Below are 22,350 nucleotides of genomic sequence, written 5' to 3' on the forward strand. Positions count from 1 at the left end.
AGCCCTATGATGTCGGGGCTAGGAAGAAACAACGGTGGTGGAGCCCCGTTGTCTCAGTCTCCAACAGAGCCGTGTAAAACGTAATCAATACACGATTAAAATGCAATTAAGTTTGTTGGCCGGGGGCTTTTCACGACCTGCTCGCACCCTTACGACAACCCAGAAACCATTTACTCCGTCACCTTCCAAGAGACCCTCTGGAAATGACCTTAGAGGCACCTCCAACGTCACAAATGGGGACACACGTTAGAGCGGTCAGCTCTCGGAGCAACTTGGAGAAGCTAGAGCACAAAACTACGGGGCAGCTTAAAAGGTCAGCGTACCTTTTCGAACTCCTTGTCAGGGATGTCCAGCTTCTTCTGAATCCTGTCCTTGACCTTCGTGAAGGGTTCCCGCTGCAAATACACACAGATCCCCGCGTTTCGTCATAAACGTTTGCCACTGCCAAAAAAGGAGGCTCGTCGCAATTGTCTGGCGGCAACCGACGACGCGAGAGAATCCGAACAGGCAAATCTGCTCCCTTACGTCAGTGAAGGGCTAAGTTGCGGCTAAGAACGAGATTCCGCCCCCTCTCGCTCTCAAGTGAGGCTAGGCCTGAATATCTCTATAGTCCGTTGTAAACCTAAGAACGAAGGGCGAGGGTAAGACGGGCCGGGGAGGAGGAAGCAGACAGAACGCTAAAGAGAGAAGGAGGTTTCCCTCTCTCTTCTCCAGCGTTCCGTCTGCTTCCTCCTCTTCAGCCCGTCCTACCCTCGCCCTTCGTTCTTAGGTTGTTAGGGGGCCTCACGCACGCACCGCCCTCACACCCCTCAAGCACTCATGGCCCTCACGCCACTCACACACTCACCACCTTCACTGCCCTTATACCCCTTATGAACTCACGGCCCTCACGCCACTCACCACCCTCACGCACTCATAGCCCTCACGCACTCACCGCCCTCACGGTCCTCGCAACCCTCACTCATGAATTTTCCAGGTTCAGAAACTCACTCACCCTCACCTCACCTCTGAAGATGAGGGTAAGCGAGGGTGAGTGAGGGCCCTCATGAGTGAGGTTTGCCAAGGTATGTTAGGAATGCAGCGCATTCCTACAAGCAGCGCACCAAATCGTCCATTCTCACACGGCGCTTCGGCGGTAACATCACGCTCCCCCACTGCACAGGCGCGGCGAATACCGCCGGCACGAAAGCACCACGGCTTTCGTGACGATGCATCTGCGTTGCTGTGCTTTTGTGTTTTATTTCTGAGGCGCGTCCGCTTTGCCCTTGAGCGGCCCACCGGCTTCCGTGACGAAGCATCTGCGTTGCTGTGCTTGTGGCCAATGGGACTTTAGGTGCCATTTCCCTCGGCTAATGGGAACTTAGGTACCAGTTTTCACTGCTACAGACGGAATTTAGGTGCCGTTTTTTGCTGCTACAAACAACGCCAGCTTCGCTCCAAGGGCCCGCCCGCCCCCCCCCCCCCCCCCCCCAGTTAATGCTTTCCCATTAATAACTTTGACTCAACCGCTTCCTAGTCTGTTCATGATTGTTTACAAGTTCACCGCTTTTTCATACCTCGGCTATCGGTCAAAGGGCACTCTTTGTTCCCAAACTAAACAGGCGGGGCCGTAGCCTGGCCTCCAAAGGCACCCGTGAAAAGAGGGAGAGGCACGTACGTGCTTCATCTTGAGGAAGAAGGGAACCCCGAAGGTAGAGAAGATCTCTTTCTGGAAGTGGGCGCATGGCACCAGGATCTCGTCGTCCGCCGTCTGCAGGTCTTCCCGGGGGATCTCCTCCACCCGGTAGGTCTTCGAGTTGGCCTGGTTCAGTGTGTCCAGCTGCACGTCCTCCTTGGGCACCGAGAAGATCTTGTAGCTGATCACCTCCATCAGTCTGCAACAGAGTCACAGTCGAGCCATGATCCTGCCAATCAGTCAAGTCAACCAATAGGACAATCATGTCAATCCACAAGGAGCAACCGGGAAGGCCTTGTAGCTGATCGCTTCCAGGAGCCTGCCAATCGCTCAATAGCCAATACTACTAAAGCTCCGGTGCAATGCGGTGAAGCCCAAAGTGGTGCACGCCAGCGAGAGGCAGTGACGGTCGATGTGGGCGGTGCAAGAGCCATGGTACACTGCAGCCAAGGCATGCAGGCACGTGGAAGACGCAATAACCGGATCCCGTCTGCAGTAAGACCCTGGTTCCATCTCATCGCAGTAGTCGCCATCCCACCACTCCGACCATTTTTCTCGAGACTCCTAGCTCCTGCGTCATGCGGAGGTTCAGACTGATTGACGAAGTGGCCGGCGCAAGCCAAAGCTCAGCCAACGTCATGAGACGGCGGAACCAATCAAACAGCATCAAAAGCGCGACATTGTGACATTCGTCATCTTTCTGCGTGCATTCTTTCCTGGGCTAAACTAAACTGTTATAGGTGTTCGAGCCTTCAACTACGCTCCGACTTGAGACGAAACAAAATACACGGTAAGCAAAGACGCTGTGGAATACATATTCATACCATTTCCCTTCCCCGAATATTAAGGTCGACCGATATTAAAATATCCGAATGTTTCCTTTGCACGAGGCCATCTTGGTGCAGGTGTAGAGCGATTCTCGGCAAAAACAGCATTTTGGCACGGGATGTAGTGGACCTCCATTCGTGGCGCAGTTTGGCGCCAACGGTGCAGCGCTTCCGTTACAGAGGTACCCCGTAGAAACCGGAACGCATGCTCTTGAGCGTAATTCAGTTCAAGTTCCAGTCTCTCGGAAAAGGGAGACTTTGCCGACCGGGGATGGCGTGACCCCCTCACCGTAGCCTGCCAGAACCTGTGCCGTCGTCCGAGAGCTCCACCTGCTTGCGTGCCTCATCCAGGAGGTCGCTCACGCAGCCATTCTTGTTCGGGTACAGCACAAGCTCCTTCTGTAAGGATGAGAGAAGACGGCGTCTCACATCTCTTGGCCAGGAATGCAAGCGCGCGTCCGCAAGACGCGACCGCGCAATGCCGACTGCAGAGTCTGCAAGACGCAACCGTAAACGCGGTGCTGTCTCGTTCCGTCACGCACGAGCGACGTTCAAACACTGGCGTCTGTTGGTGTCCGTCCATGCGCGCTAACTGAATGTGTCGAGAAAATAAATGAACAAAATCTTTTAAAAAGCGTGCAGCTCGAGGCCTCGAGAGGGTTCCAACAACTCCGATAATGAAACACGACACTTCATCAATGTCGCCTCTGCACGTTCGTCATTTGGTCGTCGGGTATCAATAAAGGGAGGTAACGGGACGACCTACTAAAACTCCCCAGTGTCCCATCAGACTGTGAAAAATACGCATCTTTCAGCTCTATCGTTCGAGTTGTTCTCTCCTGTAGTGTTTGTGAGCAATTGAAATGCAAGAGCTGCAGACCTATAACTAGGGTTCCGCGTTTTCGGAGTTTGTTTCTCGTGAAATTCGGAGGGCAGTTTTCGGAGTTTATTTTTCGTTTATCTTTGTTAGATCAGCAATTCTCTGAAATTCTGAGTTTACTATACCGTGTTCCCAATTTAAAAAAAAATTCCAAATAAAGAAAGTTTAAGTACCATGACCCGTCGTCTTGAAGGCACCTTGACGAGCCAAAAGGTTAATCCCTTTTGTCAGTGGTTTGATATCTCAAAGGAAACTGAAATTGCATCCCCTCGAGACCGCTGACCTCGAAGCTCTCAAAAAGTTTGTTCGTAAAACATCGTCTCACTTGCCTTTTATTTTGTCGTTGCGGCATCGAAGTTCTAAGCTTTGTTCGGATGAATGCGAATCGACAGAAAATTTACCAGCAAGTGTTAGTCAATTTTTTTTTTTTTTTCCCTTCGAATTATTCGAAAACGTGGAGCACATGGACAAGAGAGGTCGTCACGGCGGGGCTCTTACCAGCCCGGGTGGTGGACAAGGTGCGCTTCTCCGCTTTCGTGAGCAGCTTACACCGCACGACACCGTCCTGCTTCGTTCGTCCCCAAGCTGGCGGTGTGGTTGAAGCTACCAACGTGCTCGTTCGAACCAGCCCATATACGCAGCAGAGATCGGGGTCAGGTAATGGAAGGGAAATGGTTGGTTGGTCCAGCACATGCGTGGCTCCCTTCGCGCTGCCAGCTTGGGGGCGGATGAAGTATGGCACAAACACGACAAGGGTGCTTTCGAATGCGCGGGCCAGCCTTAGCACCCTGGTGTCTGTGCCATGTAGCCTCGATGACGACGTCATCTGCCTTTTAAAAGGACTACTTTGGCATCGATGTGTGAGCACCCCGATGATGTAAGTGTTCACGCGATGTCGTCAATGTGACAGCCGTCGCAGTATTAGGGGATCTGCACGTGCTATGCGTTAAGTGCACCTTTGGGATACACCAATGAGACGAGCAGTTCTTCCGCAGAAGGGATGGCAGCTAAGTTAGAGCTGTTAAGCTCGGGGCAGACTGCACGTGGCCCCCTTTGAGGGGAAAGGAGGGTGAGCTCACCTCTTCCTTGAACTTGCTGTTGACCCAGACGCACTTGAACTGCTTCTTGCTTTCTAGCTCGTTTATCCGTATGCTCAGCTGAAACAGACGACCACCAAGCGTGAGTGAACCGCACACAGCCAACATAGTCAAACCCTCACTATAAAAGTCAATGTACAAAAAAAAAAGTTTCTGGAATCCCTCACTATAACCAAGTCAACAGGACCGCAAAAAAAATGGATAAAAGCAATACAGTATAGACCACTTATAAAGTAACCGCTTATAGTGCAGGACCGGGTATAACGCAGCTTTTTTAAACCACCGGTTCGCCTCCCATAGAACTCCGTGCAATTACATACCGCTTAAAATGCAGGCGCGCGAAGGGAAATACCGGTTATAGTGCGGTTTCTGGAACAGCCCACCGACCGCACCGACCAACCGGCGCAGCGAGCACGCTTCCCTGTGCGACACTAGATAACGGCGCTAGCCCAACGCTAGCCGCAAGCGGCACTAGCGGGGCAAGGAGGTTGCCCAAAGAAGTGGGGAGAAGCGAAGCGAGAGGCTTCAGTTGCCATAGCGACGGAGGGACGCACGCACGTGTAGGTCATGTGGGTGCGTCCCTCCGCTGTGTTGGAAACAACCGCAACGACAGACCAATCTCAAGTTGAGGAGAGGTGTTCGCGCGCGTTGCATGCCGGTCGCGGGCCGGCTTCTTCTATCCGCAAACATGGTGTCGGTTGTGATCGTCGACGTAGACGGCGTGGTGGAAGCTCATCGTTCCGCGTAAAAGCGCTATCCTTGACTGAATTTTCGTTGTGTGTCGCTATGATAACCCAGCACGTACTAGAAGGGAAGATCCACCTACTCGTGCGGCGATGTCGTGGCGGCACTCTCAAGACGGCAGAAACGCCCGTGTCGTCGTGTTTGTTTACTTCGACTACAGTGGTGCTTTCTAAGCATTTGAGCTTTCGAACATCGCCCGGATTTCTTATTTGGAGCATTTCATGCCTGTGCTCAAGTTGAAGGTATTACTGGCATGTATCGTATAAAGGATGCGAATTTTCACGTCTTTTCATCACCGGAGAAAAGTGATTAGGGTTAGCAATCCTGAACGCTCGCAACGTCCGTCCGCAACCCGCGACGCCATTAAAAGGCTGCGCCAGGCAAAAGTCGCTCATTTCTTTCAAAATGTGTGACACACTTGAGAGAAAAGTGTACTAGTCTGGAGAATAAAGACTTTCCTCAAACTAAGCTTTATTTTTCATCTAACATAAAATAAATTGTTTTACAAAGGTAAGTTGTCTCATGGCATGTATTTTGGCGGTACCGCTTATAGTGCGGATTTTCGCGACTCCCGCGACATTCGTTATATGCGGTCTACACTGTAGTTTGAAAAAAGTGATTTTGTTATAAGAAGGGATTACTTCATAAATATTTATTTTATTAACATGGATACCTCAAATGCTCTGGGCAGCATTTCAAAATCACCGCAACTTTTTTAATAATTCGAAGAAAAATTGCACAGCTTCCAATCCTGGAATAGGCACTCGAGGTATACGCACAGTAAAAGCACCGATGTAGCCAGTAAAAATAAGAAACTGGTCTTAATTTACAGAGGCTCTCCTTCATAGTTGATACATGAATAGGCCATAGTAATCAGGGTGTCTAAACGAAATGTATTTTGTTCCGGTTTCAGTTTCGTTCCATAAAAAAAAAATTCCATTCCGGTTCTGCTCCAGAACGAAAAAATTATGGTCTGCAACGGTTTGCGTTTGCATGCAAATAGAATTCAGAACCGAATTAAAGAAGGAAATGAAACATTCACTTTTATCCAAAACTAGGTCATTAAAAAGTCTAGCAAGTAGCACTTATGGCAACGATAGAAAAGAAAAGAAGAATCCGGCTAAAAGACACCGCAAGAAAGAACGGCTCAAGGCACAAAGCCCCGTCTCGGAAGCGGAACATCTTTGAGCGTGCTCGGCGAAACGCGAGACCTCCGTTGCAAAAAAACAAATCTGTGCACCGAAAATGCTTGATCCACACCGATCCGTGTGGACGGCACGACGAGGGCAGTTCCAGCTAAAGTGTACGATTCCGGTCGCACTCCTTTCGTTCTTCCCACAATGTTGATACATTTGTGGTTCGCAGGAGGCGTGAGCCAGCACTTCGAGCAAGCAAGCACGTCACCTTCACTGGGCTCGGCTTCCTCGTCGAACAAGGGTGTGCACCAGACACGGCTTCTTTTCTTTTTTGTTTTATCGAGAAACGCTTTAGGGCAACCTTCGGGTCCTCTGTGGACCCGGAAGATGCCCTCGAAGCGAACTCAGATACTGTACTTCCCCTACAAACCGAAATCCAAAAAGGAAAGATTTTTTCGGTTTCACTCAGGAACAAAATGTTAAATAATGCTTGGATAACGTTTCTGTTGTGCCCAAAGATGACATTCTTTTTCGTTTTATGGTTTCGTTTCCATTCCATTGGTCTGGCAGGCACCAACAGGATGAGAAACGCAAGTGGGTCGCTCGGTCGTCCTGCCTCCGGCATGGGGCAACCGTCGCCTGGCGCGACGGCTGTCCACGCCACCGCACGCCACGCTAGTGACCCTGCCTCCATTTGCGCTGTTTCCGGGTGCTTACAACTCCCCGACGATTCTGGGTTGGTAGACCTCTAGTATGGGTCAGAGGTTCTCAAACCAGACCCCTAGGGACACGAGGATCCCTAGGGAAACAAGGCTTCCCCCAAGGTACCCTCATGCATTTTTCAAGCTTCCAGACGTCCTCAGTCGTCCCTGTGTAAAACGTCTCTGTGGTTCAAGCCCCGTTTTGGCAGATTCCACGCCGGAAAGGCTTCGCTGGGTCCCGTTTGAGGCGGATGCGAATTCCTCGAAATCTAAAAGTTTGAGAGTCCCTGGATTAGAGAATGGGAAGTTTCTTTAACCTCCGAAAGTGAGGGTAGATGCGCTCGAAGTACCGATGAAGAGGGCTCTTCTTTTTAAACCTACGTCGCACTTCCACCACCAAACTAACGTCCAAAAACGGCCTATCGGCCGTTCCCCACGTTAGCTCCCAAAGTCGCGACGTCTCGTTCCCATCAATCATTGCATAAATTTTCTCGTAGAAAACGACCCACAAAACAGATTCTGCGTTAAAAGTGCACAGTAAGGCGGGGGCACCCACCTGCTGGTAATAGATCTTCTTGGGCTGCCTGGGCTTGAAGAATACCAGGAGGTCCTTGAGCGTCCCCTCGTATGTACACCTCAGAGGGTTACCGGGACCCTCTCGGTAACTGAAACGCGCAGACGCCCCCGGTTAACCCACCACCGGCCGCCAAGGCTTCCAGGCCTTTCTGCCCACCAAGCCAAAGGGGAGGGCCAAAAAAGCGTGCAACGGGACTAAACAACAACGCAAAGCGTTGTCACCCTTTTTTTCCTTCTTGTTTTGGTTATTTTTTTTTTTTATTGTAAACAATTTGATTTTTGTGGGCTCAATATTCTGGAAATTTTGGGGTGCGCGAATTTCGGAAACATTTAGCGGGCAAGAAATTTTGCAATTCAGAGCTATGTGCGATATATCTGTGAACCTGGGATGGTATACAGAATTTTTGCATGTATTAATCATTGCTGCACTGACAGCAACTATCCGAAACACCTTCACTGTCGCAGGTAGCGCCACAATCCACGCCGTTAAGGAGATTTCCAATGCAGCACTTTTTGAAAACCGTGAAGCCTTCGAACTGACGGCTTGGCTCGGCCGCTCCTTTCGCAAAAACAACGAAAAGATGACTATCCTCAAAAAAAGGAGAGGGTGGGGAGAGGAAAGTCACTAGGAGAGACCGGGGAACAGGGACTCTGGGGAATCTATCCCCAAGACTTCACGCGCATTGCCGTGAAGCCCCATTGCCCGTCGAAATTTGCATAGAACTCGCGCCCCAAATTTCCGTTCTTGTTATATAAATTTTGATGCGGGTTATATGCGAGATGATACGGTATTCGCGACACCAATTGTCCGGCATACTCTTTTTAGTAGCGAAATTCACAAAAACACTTGATTCTGGCGAAAATAAATAGTTTACAGCAAGCATTTACCGCCTCGTATAATGCCGGTTGAAGCCCTCAAGGAAAGATAAATGAAAACGACGAACTCACCTCTGAACTTTGAAAAATTGTAATAAATAAGGGTCTGTGCCTAGCCGTTGCGCCACCGCCCTGGCGATCTGGAGAGACGGGGGAGAGGAGAGAGGACGTCAGACACGACGAGAAGGTACAGGGCCGAGAAAAAAACTAAAAATTGTGCGGACATCACACGACGTGATGCGAACGGACAGCGTCGGCTAGTGCGACGTTTCGACGATGTTGCGTCGCAATTGACCAAAAATTTTGGCCACGTCGAAGCGCGCAGCGTCTCGCGTAAACAACAGCCGATCGCAAGCAGGACGGCTAGCAACAAAACACATTCTTGTGGACGCGCCGCACAAATCACCCGGTCACACTGGCGTGTTCGTTTGCTCGGCGACGCTTCGCATTCGTGCACAGCACAGCCTCCACGTCGAACGAGTTCCATCCCAACACCCGGGTTGAGACTGCGGGCGCGTTTACGCCGTTAGGCGGCATCCCCTCGCTCCGGCGCACGCTTCGGCCGCCCCGCTGTTGCGCACAAAGGCTCGGGGCGTTGAGGGAACGAGCGACCGAAGGCGAGAAAGAGCGTGTGGCGAGGACGGTAATTGTATGAACCCTCGGCGCAACCGCGATTGGCCCAACGCACTGCGCCTCGACCACTATTGGCGAAAGGGCGAGGGTGCCGCTGCCATACTCGCCCTCTCCCGGTGCCAAGGCCACCCGCGATAAACGCGCACACGCTTTATTCGTCTTCGGCAGCTCGACGCTCACCCGGTACAGCCGATGCTGCAAAAGAAGAGGGGCAGGGACCCCTCACCCACCTGGTCATAGTTCATCTTGAGAGAAAGCTCCATCGTGAAGCCGGGGTCATTGGCAATAGATTTATCACAGAAGGTCACCTCCACCCTGTAGAAGAGGTCTCTGCACAAAAAAAAAAGGGGGGGCACGTCAAAACTTACGCTTGATGAGACAGAGCACGCAAACGGTGCCCAAACAAACGAGCTTAATCGACGCGTTTCGCCCAAGTTGAAGAGAGGCGGGACGGTTCGAGGAACCGAAAGTTGGTGGCACAGCGCGACCCCGATCATGCATTGCCAGTTTACACGAAGTCCCGTGTTTTACGACCACCCAGTTAACCTTTCCGACTACCACACCAATCCTCTCAATCGGAGCGCTTGTATGCTCTTTCCAAGTTTCTCTCAGTATCATAGGTACTGCAGATGCACGTCGCCTGAAGGAAGCTGCAGAATGAGACGAGGTGGGTGCACTACCTGAAGTAGTCCTTGACGGTGGGCAGCTCGTACTCGTCCGCATTGTGGTCCAGCTTCTGAAAGACGATTATGTCTCCGTCCATCAGCTCCTCCAGGACCTTCTCCAGGGGCAGCTCCAGGTCCTCAATGCGGTCCACAATGTTTGGCTTCACCTCCTGAGTGGAGAAGAGACGGCAAGGTTCGCTCCCCTCGCACGTGCGGTGATGCGAACCACACGTCTCGCCTCCGTGACCTTTTTTTTTTTTTTTTTTTTCATTCTTGTTTATACTGTGCTTAGTGTCCTGCCTCGTAGCTACTGCATGTTGTCGTCATCAGATCTACTGTTTTCATTAGTTTTGTTCCCCGCGTGAATTATGCAAAAGTTCCCATGCACTTTATATTTATCCCCGACAAGTTTTCTGGGTCGCATTTTTGTTTGTAGTGTCGTAATTAGCAACATACAGTAAAACCTCGTTATAACAAAATGGGATATAACAAACTAATGGATATAACGAAGCAATCATAATTCCCCTTGCTTGCTAATAGTGGGAAGAAATGGACAGTGGCTATAACAAACTAATGGTTATAACGAAATAATTACGACCGCTCCTTCAACTTTGTTATAACGAGGTTTTACTGTATTGAATTTAAAAATAAAGTATATGTATTCATCGACCCTACATTTTTTCTTAAATGTTTGCCTTTGTTACAATTTTTGTATTTAAACGCGCATTTAGGTTTGTCTATTTTGTGTTTCATCACTTGTGTTGTCCCATTTACTTACCATACCTCTAAACAGCAACAGATTCCCCAACCGGCCCCTCAGTCAAAACGTTTGGAGACCCCTGACATAGCAGGACGAGCGATGCAACGTCATTACATCGGGCTACATGGGGGTCGCTCGGATATAACATACAGGGTGGCGCCGTAAGGACCAACACAGTTGACGCTCCTCGCGAAATTCTAATTCCAAACAAACATTCCTGAAATCGGGCACACTAACATAGTTCCACGAGAGGTTTCACGCCCACATTTCTTTTAGAACTCGGTTATGAGGCGGAAAAATAATAAAAATAAAGCAAAATCGGACCAGACTGTTTGCCGTCTGCACACCGGTTTACGAGCTCGCTCCCAGGTGGCTTGCTGAATGCAAAAACACTAAAAGCCACTTCCAGAGGCTCGCAATAAGCGAGAGTATCGCGATAATTAGTACTTTTAACGAAATACACAGACAATGACAACCCGAAAGCAAGCTAACAAAACCAGTGTGCAGACGACTAGCACTTTGATAAGGCACAGGAAACGTAGAACTGCCATTTCTGCTACATTTTTTTAAATACTTTACAACTTTTCTTTTGAGCTCTGAAAAAAAAAAAAAAAATAGACAAAATCTTTTGCAAAAGTATGTTTGTATAGTCAATTTCAGGTACGTATGTTCGAATTCGAATTTTGGATGGGTATGTGCTTGTCGGAAACCGCAAGCGCAACGAATAGCGGCAAAAAGATTCAAACTGGTTGAGAAAAAAAAATGGACGGTACCTCGTAGAGCACCAGCTCCGTGTCAGGAGGAAACCCCGCCCTCTTGTTGAGCAGCGGCACCAGCTCCTCTGCACGACGCAAAGGGACAAATCCCGGTCCTAGGTCAAGGCTGAAAGCCGCACAACCGGCCCCCCGATGTTGCCCGACAGGGCAGAGATGTCTCTCTCATTGCTATTGCAAAAGGCGCAAACAATTCTATATTCCGGAGTTGTCGAAGAACCCTTTCAACGTCCACCTTCAGTTGGATTTGGATGCGGCTCGCCTTTTTTTTAGTGGGAGTTAGCGCAGGTGTGCGCCACAAAAGTCGCCAGAAAAGTAGTTGTAATTGTAATGCAGATCTTGCAATTACGACTGCCAAAGAGAAACAAAATCTAAAGGAATGTTAGGCCAAGAGTAATAAACTGTGAAAACAAATACGAGAGAAACCGAAGTGAAATTACGAGAACATTAGGCCAAAAGTAATTAACTTTAATAGTAATCTTTATTTTCCCATTGTCCACAAACAGCTCAAAGCCTTCTGTGTGGTGCGCAATAAATATAACGCAACTCTAAAAAACAAAATGTTTCATAGATATCTATTTATGCGAGTAATAGAGCACCGAGATAATAGTGCAACGATAACGAATACACAAAAAAGTACTAAATTTAAGTTACTCAATTACGGTATTCGAGTTACCACACCTAAAATACACGAGCAAATAATCAGGTACCCAATTACAGTCCAACTAATTTGATACCAGCTCAGTTATCGTGACGGAATCGCAGCAACTGAGCTACACGGTCCATCGGCCAAGTACCCAATTCGTTGAGCACCAATTCAGTCACAATTAATGAATCACTGCCCAAGTGCCTAATTCAAAACAGGTGCCCAACACCAAAAAATAAAAAAAATAAAGAAAAGAGCCGCCCAAAGACGAAAGGAATCGGAGGTCACTCACTGGCCTTGACGGTGATGGGCATGTAGGTGTGGCCGCAGTAGGCGATCTGTTTCAGCCTCGGATCGTACATCTTGAAGAAGAGCAGCACGTCCGCTGCAGGAGGGGGACAAAGAGGACGCCCAGAGGTCAAAAGGACTGCCCCACCCTCGCCCGGCATTCCTGGGCCGCGCTCCTACTCCTTACACCGACTTTCCATAGGCCCCAAGGAGTCGTCACGCGCTCCTCATGCCGACGTCAAACCGACGTGCACGTGACAGACGCGACTGTGCCCAATCGAAGCTGACGTTACGCAAAGTCAAAGCTTTGGAAACGTACTCCGGGTCACAGGAGAACTTGCACGACGGGGAGAGCGTTCGAAAGCTACGAGCTCGTCGCCCCCATCCTTCACTCTGAACAGTCTACACGGTGCCACTTGCCCACAATGCCAGAGGCCGACGCTCGCTTTTATTATCGGTAGCGCTCGTAATGATTCTCTCTCCTTCCTAAGCTGTCGTGGCCCTCGTCCCGCATCTCAAGGTTGGTTTGCGAATTTGCGTTTGAGAATGTGCTCGAGAGCGTTGCATTCCCTCGTTACCGCTTACGATGAGCTAATACACTGGCACCCTCGACGAGGCAGCTCTGGACCACCTACCCACCGCACAGAACTTTTGAATAAAAGCGCCGAAAGCAAAGCTGCTGCATTTTATGTTCCGGCAGCAAACTTCCGATCAAACAAGATGGACAATTCTCTACGTAGCACTGCTTCTCGCAAAGTTTGCAAAATATTTCTAACTCTGTCACCTTGACAATTATGACGTCGACAGGCTCGGAAGGCTTGCCAAAACGGAGCAACTGGAAGTCTCTTGGGAAGCAAGAGACAATTATGTTTATGAACACAAAAAGTGGTTTATATATACATTCTTATGTTTTTCTACAAATAATTTTTTGTCGGAGGGCTCTAAATAATCTGCAAACGTTACAAGCGACCACTTCTCATAGATGTCGCCATAGAATTAATCTTCCAAATACTGCAAAACCTTCGGTTTAGTTATGTTCAAACAGACCTTTTGCTAAATTACCCTAGCATTAAAAAGGGTGCCAGGAACGTAGGTACACACGCTGGTGCCTTCAGCTGTAACTGTTTGAAAGCAAAAATCCAAATGGCACTTTCCACGCGCGTTTCACGAACGTTTTATTTTGGTTATCTACTCTAAATCTTTTGCATAAGGAAGGCGAGCACGGGCGGCGCATGCACCTACATTCCCAGCATTCTCTTTGATGCTTGGGTAATTTAGCAAAAGGTCTATTGGAAGTGTTCCAGGACAAAAAAAATGCAACACACTCAAGAACACTAGAACACAAATGTACGAAAAAGCCCTTAGTCACTACTTCTCGCGCGCTCATTACACGCCTGCCCAAGTAACGAATGCTACCTGCTCGACGAACACGCCCTGCCCCATTCTGCACTCACTCTCTTTGTCGAACTCCGGCAACCGGTCCATTGGCTGGTCCGGCACGATCGTCTCCAGGAAGATCGTCCAGGGGTTGGCATTCTCGGACAGGTCAATCACCTGCGCAAGCACGAGACGCCACCCGGAGACCTCAGTCTGGCCGGCATCTATGTTTCGGTCAGCACTGGCTGGGCACTTTCCCAGGCACCGGGAACAAAAAGGTCGTAAGAGCCGAATGATCCACCGCAGGGCTTCTCAAATGCCTCAATCATGAGTAACGCCTACTTCTCTATTGCTAGCTGGTTTTGGTAAAGGCAATACTAAGAGTGCTGTCGGCTGCTGATTGGACGTGGCTTTACAGCTCGCGCGTAATCGAATAATGATATCTTTTTTTACCGGTTTGCGGGTCCGCAATCAAGCAATATTTTGGTGAGGACGCCTCACCAAGGTACAAACAGCGAGGCGAAATCTCGCGGCCTTTGGTGCGCTTGCCCCTAGCACTCCCTCGCCCACCGGTTGATGTCGGCTCGCATACGGCAGCAGAATAAGTTGAAATTTGGAAACTAAGCGCGGATCGTCAATGGCTTCCGACGTGGAACGGCGGACGATCACGATTTTAACCTGCGTCCGATCTCACTTTGCCACGGCGCTCAGTTTGTAGCGGACAATCAATCCTTTTTCCCACTGGTTAGCAGACGACGTACGTCGGTTTCTCGCTTCGTTTCCGTCTGCGAATGACGCTCCGTAGCAGACAAACCGCATTCTTTGCTCCTGGTAGCAGACAAACCGTTTACGAACGCCACCTTCGCTCGCTCCACAAGGGGTCAATTTGATCTCGCTCTTGCAGTAACCAAAATTGGACCCTCGGGCAGGTTTGCTGGTGAATGAGGGCACCTCTCCCGACGGGCCGTAAGAGGGGTTTTCTGGTCGCATGACTGGCTTCGTGGAAACAAGGTACCCACCGACTATCTTCCCACAAGTCAAGACTGGCATAGCTTCCCCAGCACTGCTACGAGAGCATGTCGCTTCGTCCTGGGCCTCATTCACACACATTCTTCTACATAGGAGACACCGAACAAACTGAAGAGCTTGCACATGTAGCTTTGACAGCTTTATTTAGAGCACAGTGAAAGCTACACGAGCCTCAACTATGCAGCGCAAAATAGTAGACGCCGAAACAAGCAAATTGCTGCTGTAGGTCCGTCCTCGCTTCAATTACTAAACCCTAACCCGTGCACAGCAAAAGGGTGAGAGGCTCGAAATGTAGATGAAAATGACCGCATTTGCATGCTTTGGGATGGGCACGTGTAAACTTGTTTCCGGGGAAGTTTGTGTTTGGCGAGAATGAAAGAAAACGACGGGCAAAGTTAGTTCTTCTCGGCGGGATTGGCTGAAACGCTAGGTACTTCGTGCCCCCCGAGCCTGTCATGTTACCGAGAAACCACTCTTGCGGTTATTTTAGCGGTCGGGAGAGCTAGCCGTATTGATCAGCAAACGGGTCCTGGTCTCAGTATTGATGCAATGGAGCAGGGCAGAGTCCTACACACCTTGTAGACGGTAATGCACATACTAGAAGCATTCAGCCCGTGGTTAGGCATTGACTGGTGGCCAAGATCTACTAAAATCGTGCTTAACCTTCTCTTAACGAGCGTTGCCTCAAGGCCACAAACCAGGTAATCATCTGTTTCTTCTTCAATAGCTTTGGTTTTATCTTATTTCTTTTATCTAGTAGTTTCGCCAGAGTTTTCAAGATTGAAACTACAGTGCCATCCATTGATCATGAGCGCAAATGGTCGACGAGAAAAACGAAGCTTGGTGGCGACAAAAAACGGCATTTCCCTCCATTTTGGACGAAAAATATGGGTGCATTTTCTATTTCCACTGCTATTTTGCAGCCGGAGACCGTTTAACTTGAGGTTATGGAGTGCGCAGCAACTATTAAAATTTTATATTAATCCATTGAGACCACGCAAGAGAGCCTACCTTCATACTCTTGCCTTCTGTTACCCACAGGCAACAAAGATTCAACTTGCAAGGGTACTTTATGATACCTATTTGTTTTTTTTATTTCAGCTTCATTCTTTTGTTTGAACCTGTCAAACACGAATATCTAAGAAATAAAAGATTGGAGTGGGAAAACGCTTCCTTTATGGGACAGGGGCGGCCGAGGAAACCCGATGGCTCGAGGAGCCCCACGGGGGTGCTCCGGGGAACCCCAGGAATCCTAGGTACACGGCTTGACAACTTGTGATCCACCAGACTGTTTCGCATTTGCTTTTGTTCCAATGATCCACTGCACGCACGGCAACTTTCTTCAGTAAATACAGCACGCGCAAAAAATCAACGGCACCGACTGGACAGTGCATAAAAATCTGCACAATGTCGCAGTGCGTCCCGCAACACGGACGTCGTGGTGCCACGCGACGTTACAGTCATGTGGCATCGTGTCACGCGACACGATGCCACACGACTCGTGAAGTCACGCGACTCGTGGAATCGCACAACGACAGTGTCACGCGATGCGATAGTTTTGCGCGACACTGTAATACTGCCCAATGTCACGAGGTTATGTGACTGGCCCCATAAGTGCTACGCATTCAAGATGAACCAAACGGCCCCTGACCGTCTTGTTGAGGTCTGCGTCCAGGTCCACGGCGGCCGGCCGGAAGGTTTGGTTGGAGCGGTAGGTGATGGACCAGGGCCGGATGGCGTGCAGGGGGAAGCGCATCTGGTCCGCAATCAGGTCCAGCAGGTCCCGCAGGGTGGCTTGCTTCTTTACCTTGAAGGAGCGGTAAGAGGCCTTCTCCGGGTCGTACAGGTCGTTGCCCTGGTGGCCCGCAAAGCTATCCTCCGTCAGCACCTGCACGCTCATGTACAGGTGCGCCTCGTTGCGCTCCTTGCGCCGCAGGGCCTCCTGGCGCCTGCAAGGACACCCACCCGTCGGGATAAGTCAAGCTCCCTTTTTTTAGGGGGCAACAGATCACGTCGAAAGGATTTGCGACTTCTCATTCTTACGTCGTTTATCTTGCCAAAGTAGAAAACGTGTTTAATCCTTTTGAAATATGCGATTCCACCGCATAATAGCCAAGCAAAAATCGGGACTAATCTGCGACTCACAGCCGAGAGTGGTGGCCGTAAGAACTATGGCGTGACGTCTAAAGGCTCCCTCGTCACACCTTGGCAAGACGTGCCATTATCTACTCAATCGAAGGCCATCATCTAAATATTTTTGTTTCAACAGGAGTAAATACGCCAAAAGCCTCGAACCATCGACAAAATTTTAGCGTGGCAAGTTTTAGAGGTGCTATCTGCCTGCTCGCAATGGAACTGGCTGCACCCTCCCAAGGCATTCGTGTCCAGGGCTTGAAACGTAGCACCGCGATCGTCCGCTATAGCTCCCAGACATCGTTCGTGATGCTGGTATTGGAGGCATCACAAACTGCCTTGTATCGTCACTGTCTAGCGGAGCTCGGGAGAAGCCACGCTATACGCTGCTTCCGCTGCGCAAACGAGCGTTTGGAAGGGCCGGAGGAGAGCTTCGCGTGCAGAGAGCATCGGAGGCCACAAAATCGCTTTCCACCGCGGGGCGCGTCCAATGTCCCACCGTTTCCGTCACTTCTGTACGTACGGGCCGGAGACGCTTGGGGAGATAGCGTGGCAGGCGCAGCGGAAAGGTTCTGGGCGTCCAAGGAGGCTGGACGGCCAACCTTGATTACGCTTGTCCCTTTGGCACGGGGGACGAGCGTAAATTTTCGATCGAAGGATGGAAGCCGGCAGAGCCCGCAAGTACATGGAGGAACGCGCCCCGTTTCCCCGTTGAAACTTTCCGAAAATTGCCTAAAACTTCCGAGCAATCTACAACCATTGCAGACAAGGCGAGGAATTGCATGCTTAAATTATTATTATCTTTTTTTATATTATTAGCGGCAAGCTTTACTCGAGCCCAAACATATACATTCACCCCGCAAGTATGAAAAAGTCAGGCAGATTGAACCATTCCAAAACTTCAAAGTTTCAATACCAGTTGAACGGACACCTTCGAAGAAACAGTTCTTGCAAGAACGATCGAGGGCCAGAACTTGCTGCCACAAAATTGTGAACGTAAACTGCTTCACACTTCGAAAAAATCCGTCACTCAGCTCTTCACCTAATAAAGTCACAAACTTTCACTGCACATTAATGCACGTTCATTGTGAACTGTTCCCTGCACTGTCGCATGTATGTTTGTCCCTTACACCCTCCCTGTAATGGCACTCAAGAGAGGGCCCTGACAGTATCTTCACATAAATAAATAAATTATTGAACAAAAATCAAAGAACAGCAGGCCCCAAAATTTAGCATCTGGTCCACACCGCTATCACCTCTTTTGGGCAAAGATAGAGCATTTGGCAACGCATCACTCACTCTTGCGTAGAAAAAAAAAAAAAGCACTGGGGACACGTTACGCATATATGTTTGAGTGTTTTACCCTGAAGGCCTCCAAGCTGTCGGAAAGTAAATGTTTATTGATTGATCGTAAACAGCATCTGGCCAGACTCACTTTTCCTCCTGAAGCCTCTCGACCAGCTGCTCGGGGATGTCGTTTTCCGTCACCGACTGCAGGACCTCGTCTGGTGGGGCGACACAAGCAGACGACGTTAGCAAACAGATGGTCCAGCCACACCTCCCACGTCACCCATCCCCAGCTGACGCCCGATGTACATACTGCAATTTTACTACGGGGTGGAGGCTGTGGTGCTTATTGTTGCAGCCAGGGTGTCGGGAAGAAAACAAAAACAATACCAAAAAACGAAAAAGAGTGATATTTCTGGGTGGAACAAAAACGCAATTGAAACATCACTTAATAGTTAGTTCCAGAGTGAAATTACAACATTTTCTTATCAGTTTTCAGTTTGAGGGGAAAGTTCAGGTCTTTCAGCATCTCCTGGTCCCCAGGGAAACTATAAGAGGCACTCTGAGTGTTTCTTAAGAAAAAAAGAAGCCAAAGCTTGTGCGAACCCTCATTTGACAGAAAGCTAAGCCCACAGGACATGGCACGCTTGCTCGAAATGTAGTAAAAAGCCGCGCCTCCCGACAGCTATGAATGTATCGACATTTTGGGAGGAACGGAAGAAAGGCCAATTGGAAAAAGTTTATTTCATACATATCATCACGTGTAGACCCTAACCTAAAGGTAGGGATTCCCCATTGCAGCACCTCCACTTTTAAGGCCTCTTTTCTACCTGCTTGCTTGGCGATCGCGTTGCACGTCACGGGTAGGGACTGATTGCACACTTTTGCGGCGTACGTTGCAAGCCTGAATTCCAACTCCGGAACCAAAACCTACGGAAGCCTCTTCGTTTGCTGTCACAGTTTAAGATCCCGCGCCGTTGCAGACTCCACTGGAGCATCACCCGCTCTGACGGGTCGAACTTGCGTCCAACAGCGCAGTTGTTGGTTGCTTCTGAGTGAAGAATGGCCATAAACGAGCACCGAAAATTAGGGGTGTGCGAATACCGAATAGTAGTTTTCGAATCGAATATCGAATCGAGAAAAAAAAGCCGAATATTGAATTGAATATCTAGTAGTGATTTTATTTGTAGGAATTTTTCAAAGTGTGATGCGAATGAGATTATTGTATGTGCAGAGTATGCGCTTGTTGCAGAATATGCGTCTTGTACAAAACAAGAGCCAAAATCTAAAAAAGTTCTGGTGAGAAAAAAAAAAAAGCAGTTGCTATTGGACGTTGGGCACCAAAGATCCCATTTTATGGTGCAAACATAATCTATCTACCCTAAACGTCACAGAAAGCCAAAGTTACAGCCACGCGTGCCTTTTTTTTCTCTTTAAAAGCATAACCTAACGCCACAACGTTTTTAAACATATTTATATATCTCAGAAAAGGGGCATTTTGCAATAGTTGGTCTCCATTTTAAAAAAAAAAGGGCACCCGGGATTTGATTTTACATAAATTAACAGGTAGGTGTTAAATCTGAGTAAACAGGCTTAAACAGTATAATCTGAACTAAGAAAAAAAACAAACATGGTTAAGGTGAAGCAAGTTACCGTCCAACTGCCGCTATGCATCCATTTTTCCGTCTATCTATCCTGTTTTAGAGAGCCTCGATTTAAAAGAGGGAGCAACCGAAACTGAAATCACGCAGACTGCTCCAGTGCAGATTGATGGTGAGTGCACATGTGTTGTCGCGTGGAAAGAAGGCGAGCAAACAGAACAGCAACGATGCCTGCCCTACCTGCCCGATCCCAATCGACGCTTTCGTCTTTTCGTCACCTTCTCGCAGTTTGTAATTCAAACGCAGCTATCGAACTGTTGGAAACCCTCTCAAATCTAGGCACACTATTTTTACGTTCCGTTTCGTTCCGAATCAGAATTTACGGTTCCAAAAACGATCACTCGGCTGGTTTCATCGGCGTGGTAACGTGGTTTTCTTTCTGTGATCGTCCAGTCGCCGATTTCTGAGAGTGCGGCAAGTGTGTTCTACATCGGCGCTTTAATTTGAAACGAGGGGCTTTACTCGTGAAAAGAATTAGCCCTGGCGCGGAATTCCGGCCTCCCAACAATTCCTCTCTGGAAGCGGCGCAAACGGGATGTTTCGGTTGTGATTCAAGGGTAGATTCTGTCATGATTGTGAGGAAATCTGCGTGCTATAAAGTTTGTGGCATTCATTACTTTTCTTTTTCCCAACGTGTGCATTAGATTTTTGTGGAATGGTAGGACCAAGAGATGTTTCTGGCATGGTCTGTCTAACATCACGGCACTTACATCGGGAGAAAAAATGGCTTTTTTGTTTGCTCCGCGCGGACCGCGTGTCTTTGGCAGAATATATTGAATATTCGAGTAACCGAATACTAGGAATTCGATTTGCGAATAGAATTTTTCGGGATCTTTCTATTCAATTCGAATTCGTATATTCGAGTATTCGCACACCCCTACCGAAAACCTAAACTGCCCGGATCACGCGTGTCAATACAAAAAAAAAAGAACAATGTAGTTAGCGCTCCAGCATGATCTTGTCACTCAATCAAACGATGTGCTACCGTGAATTGTGCGGAAAACTGCGAAGAGAAGCCGTGGGGTGAATGAGCCATGAGGCTGTTCCAGCGGCCTCCGGAGTGGCTCTTACAAGAAGTGCCGCCACCCCCCGGGAGTAGGGCGCGCCGTGCGCTGCTCACCGCCGTATATTCGGGTTAATTTGCGAATCGCTATCAATAATACTCGTTCGCGCAAATAAAAAAATAATTAATTTGTAAAATGAGCACAATGAATAGTGCAATGCACAGCCGGCTGAACTTGTAACAAGTTGAGCAGTTCATGATATCGCGATTGCAGTGATGTGATTGGCCTAAGCCATTTTGGAGCACCTTTTGGAGCAGCCCAAACAGTGTTTTGGAGCAGCAAAATTGGCTTTTGGAGCAGCCAAGACGCTGTCTTGGAGCAGCAAAATTGGCTTATGGAGCAGATATTCTTAGAAAAATATATAAAAAAAATAATATTTGTTTTCAGTGCTGGACAAGCGGAGGGCACTTTGTGTTGTGTTGTGACGGAACTCGCTGCTTGTGTTTTACTGCTGAGACATCCCTCAAGTGTACAGTGCTGTAAACGTTGACAAGCAATTAAAAAAAAAAAAAAAAACTTGTTTTTGTTTTATTGGTTCTCGCCGTGCCAGATTTTCGTAAAAAGTAAGCAAATGTAAAACAATAGATTGCAAGCGTCCCGGCTGGGGCTTCTGTCCTGCAATCAGTAGGCTTGCAGTTGTACGTGCTTCGTCACGCGAGCAGAGACAACGGCTGTTCAATCTAAACCGAAACAATGCCACTCCGCTCCGTCGCCAACTGGTTCCCAAAATGGTATGCAAAAAGTAATTGTCCAGCATACGACAGAAAACAATCCAGCGGCGCGTGCTTGCCAGGCCGGCAGGCAAGGTACAAACTGAACACGCAGAAAAAAAAATTTGAGCGCATCGATGCATGACACGGCGAGCCAGCCTCAAAACGTTCTTGGAGCGCTTTGTGCAACGACTGAACTCGAGACAAACAAGCGCGATTTGCGGGTTCAGCGTGCAGACATCGCCTTCTTTGCTTTAGCTCACTTCTCTTCACCATCTTCCTTTCACAACAGATTTTCCACGTTCCAAAGTCCCTCTCAAAAAAAAAAAAAAAAAAGAAAAAGCCGAGAGAAACTTAGGTTATCCATACTTCGACACAGCAGTCTGAGTTAAAGAGCGACGACCAGTTCGCGCTTTCCCCTTTTCGCCCGCTTCCCCCCTCTCCCTCCTACCCTTTCCACCCACGCCCGCCCCTCTTGGCCCCCTCTTTCCATCCTTCGCTTCCCTCGCCCGAAAGCGTGGAGAGGCGGGTCTTCTGCCTTGCAGAATCTCGAGTCTGGTCGTCGGCCTTTAAAGAAAATATTTTGTAGTAGCATATGATTTAAACAAGGGCAGGAATGTCGATGAACTAATTTAGAAAGCGCCACATCTGCAGCAACGTGGGGACGGCAAAACCCGACGTCGCGCAACCACAATGCTTTGTGAGCTGAAGCGCGTGAGCGCTTCAGCTCACAAAGTAACTGCCGCTGCGCAAAAACGTGGTTTTGTTTCATAGCATGACGGCATGGCTGGCACCCGGCACACTAGCGTCGG

At 48.9% G+C, this 22,350-nt stretch overlaps 1 protein-coding gene across 2 annotated transcripts in view; it reads right to left on the bottom strand.

Moving 5' to 3' along the window:
* LOC8024169 (ubiquitin carboxyl-terminal hydrolase 7) overlaps window positions 1-22,350 on the bottom strand; it is a 49,121-nt gene that overhangs the window by 4,630 nt on the left and 22,141 nt on the right. For both annotated transcript variants that reach the window (XM_029979015.4, XM_042294640.1), the window contains exons 13-25: window positions 18,252-18,321; window positions 16,335-16,632; window positions 13,732-13,831; window positions 12,282-12,374; window positions 11,344-11,411; window positions 9,826-9,980; window positions 9,376-9,475; window positions 8,585-8,652; window positions 7,617-7,725; window positions 4,462-4,539; window positions 2,792-2,901; window positions 1,658-1,874; window positions 324-395 (exon numbers count right to left, since the gene is read on the bottom strand). In XM_029979015.4, the coding sequence (XP_029834875.3) occupies window positions 324-395; window positions 1,658-1,874; window positions 2,792-2,901; window positions 4,462-4,539; window positions 7,617-7,725; window positions 8,585-8,652; window positions 9,376-9,475; window positions 9,826-9,980; window positions 11,344-11,411; window positions 12,282-12,374; window positions 13,732-13,831; window positions 16,335-16,632; window positions 18,252-18,321 (1,538 nt within the window). The remainder of the gene's footprint in view (window positions 1-323; window positions 396-1,657; window positions 1,875-2,791; window positions 2,902-4,461; window positions 4,540-7,616; window positions 7,726-8,584; window positions 8,653-9,375; window positions 9,476-9,825; window positions 9,981-11,343; window positions 11,412-12,281; window positions 12,375-13,731; window positions 13,832-16,334; window positions 16,633-18,251; window positions 18,322-22,350) is intronic.

This window comes from Ixodes scapularis, unplaced genomic scaffold (genome assembly GCF_016920785.2).
Source record: "Ixodes scapularis isolate PalLabHiFi unplaced genomic scaffold, ASM1692078v2 PGA_scaffold6__148_contigs__length_123643588, whole genome shotgun sequence".
Lineage (NCBI taxonomy): Eukaryota > Metazoa > Arthropoda > Arachnida > Ixodida > Ixodidae > Ixodes > Ixodes scapularis.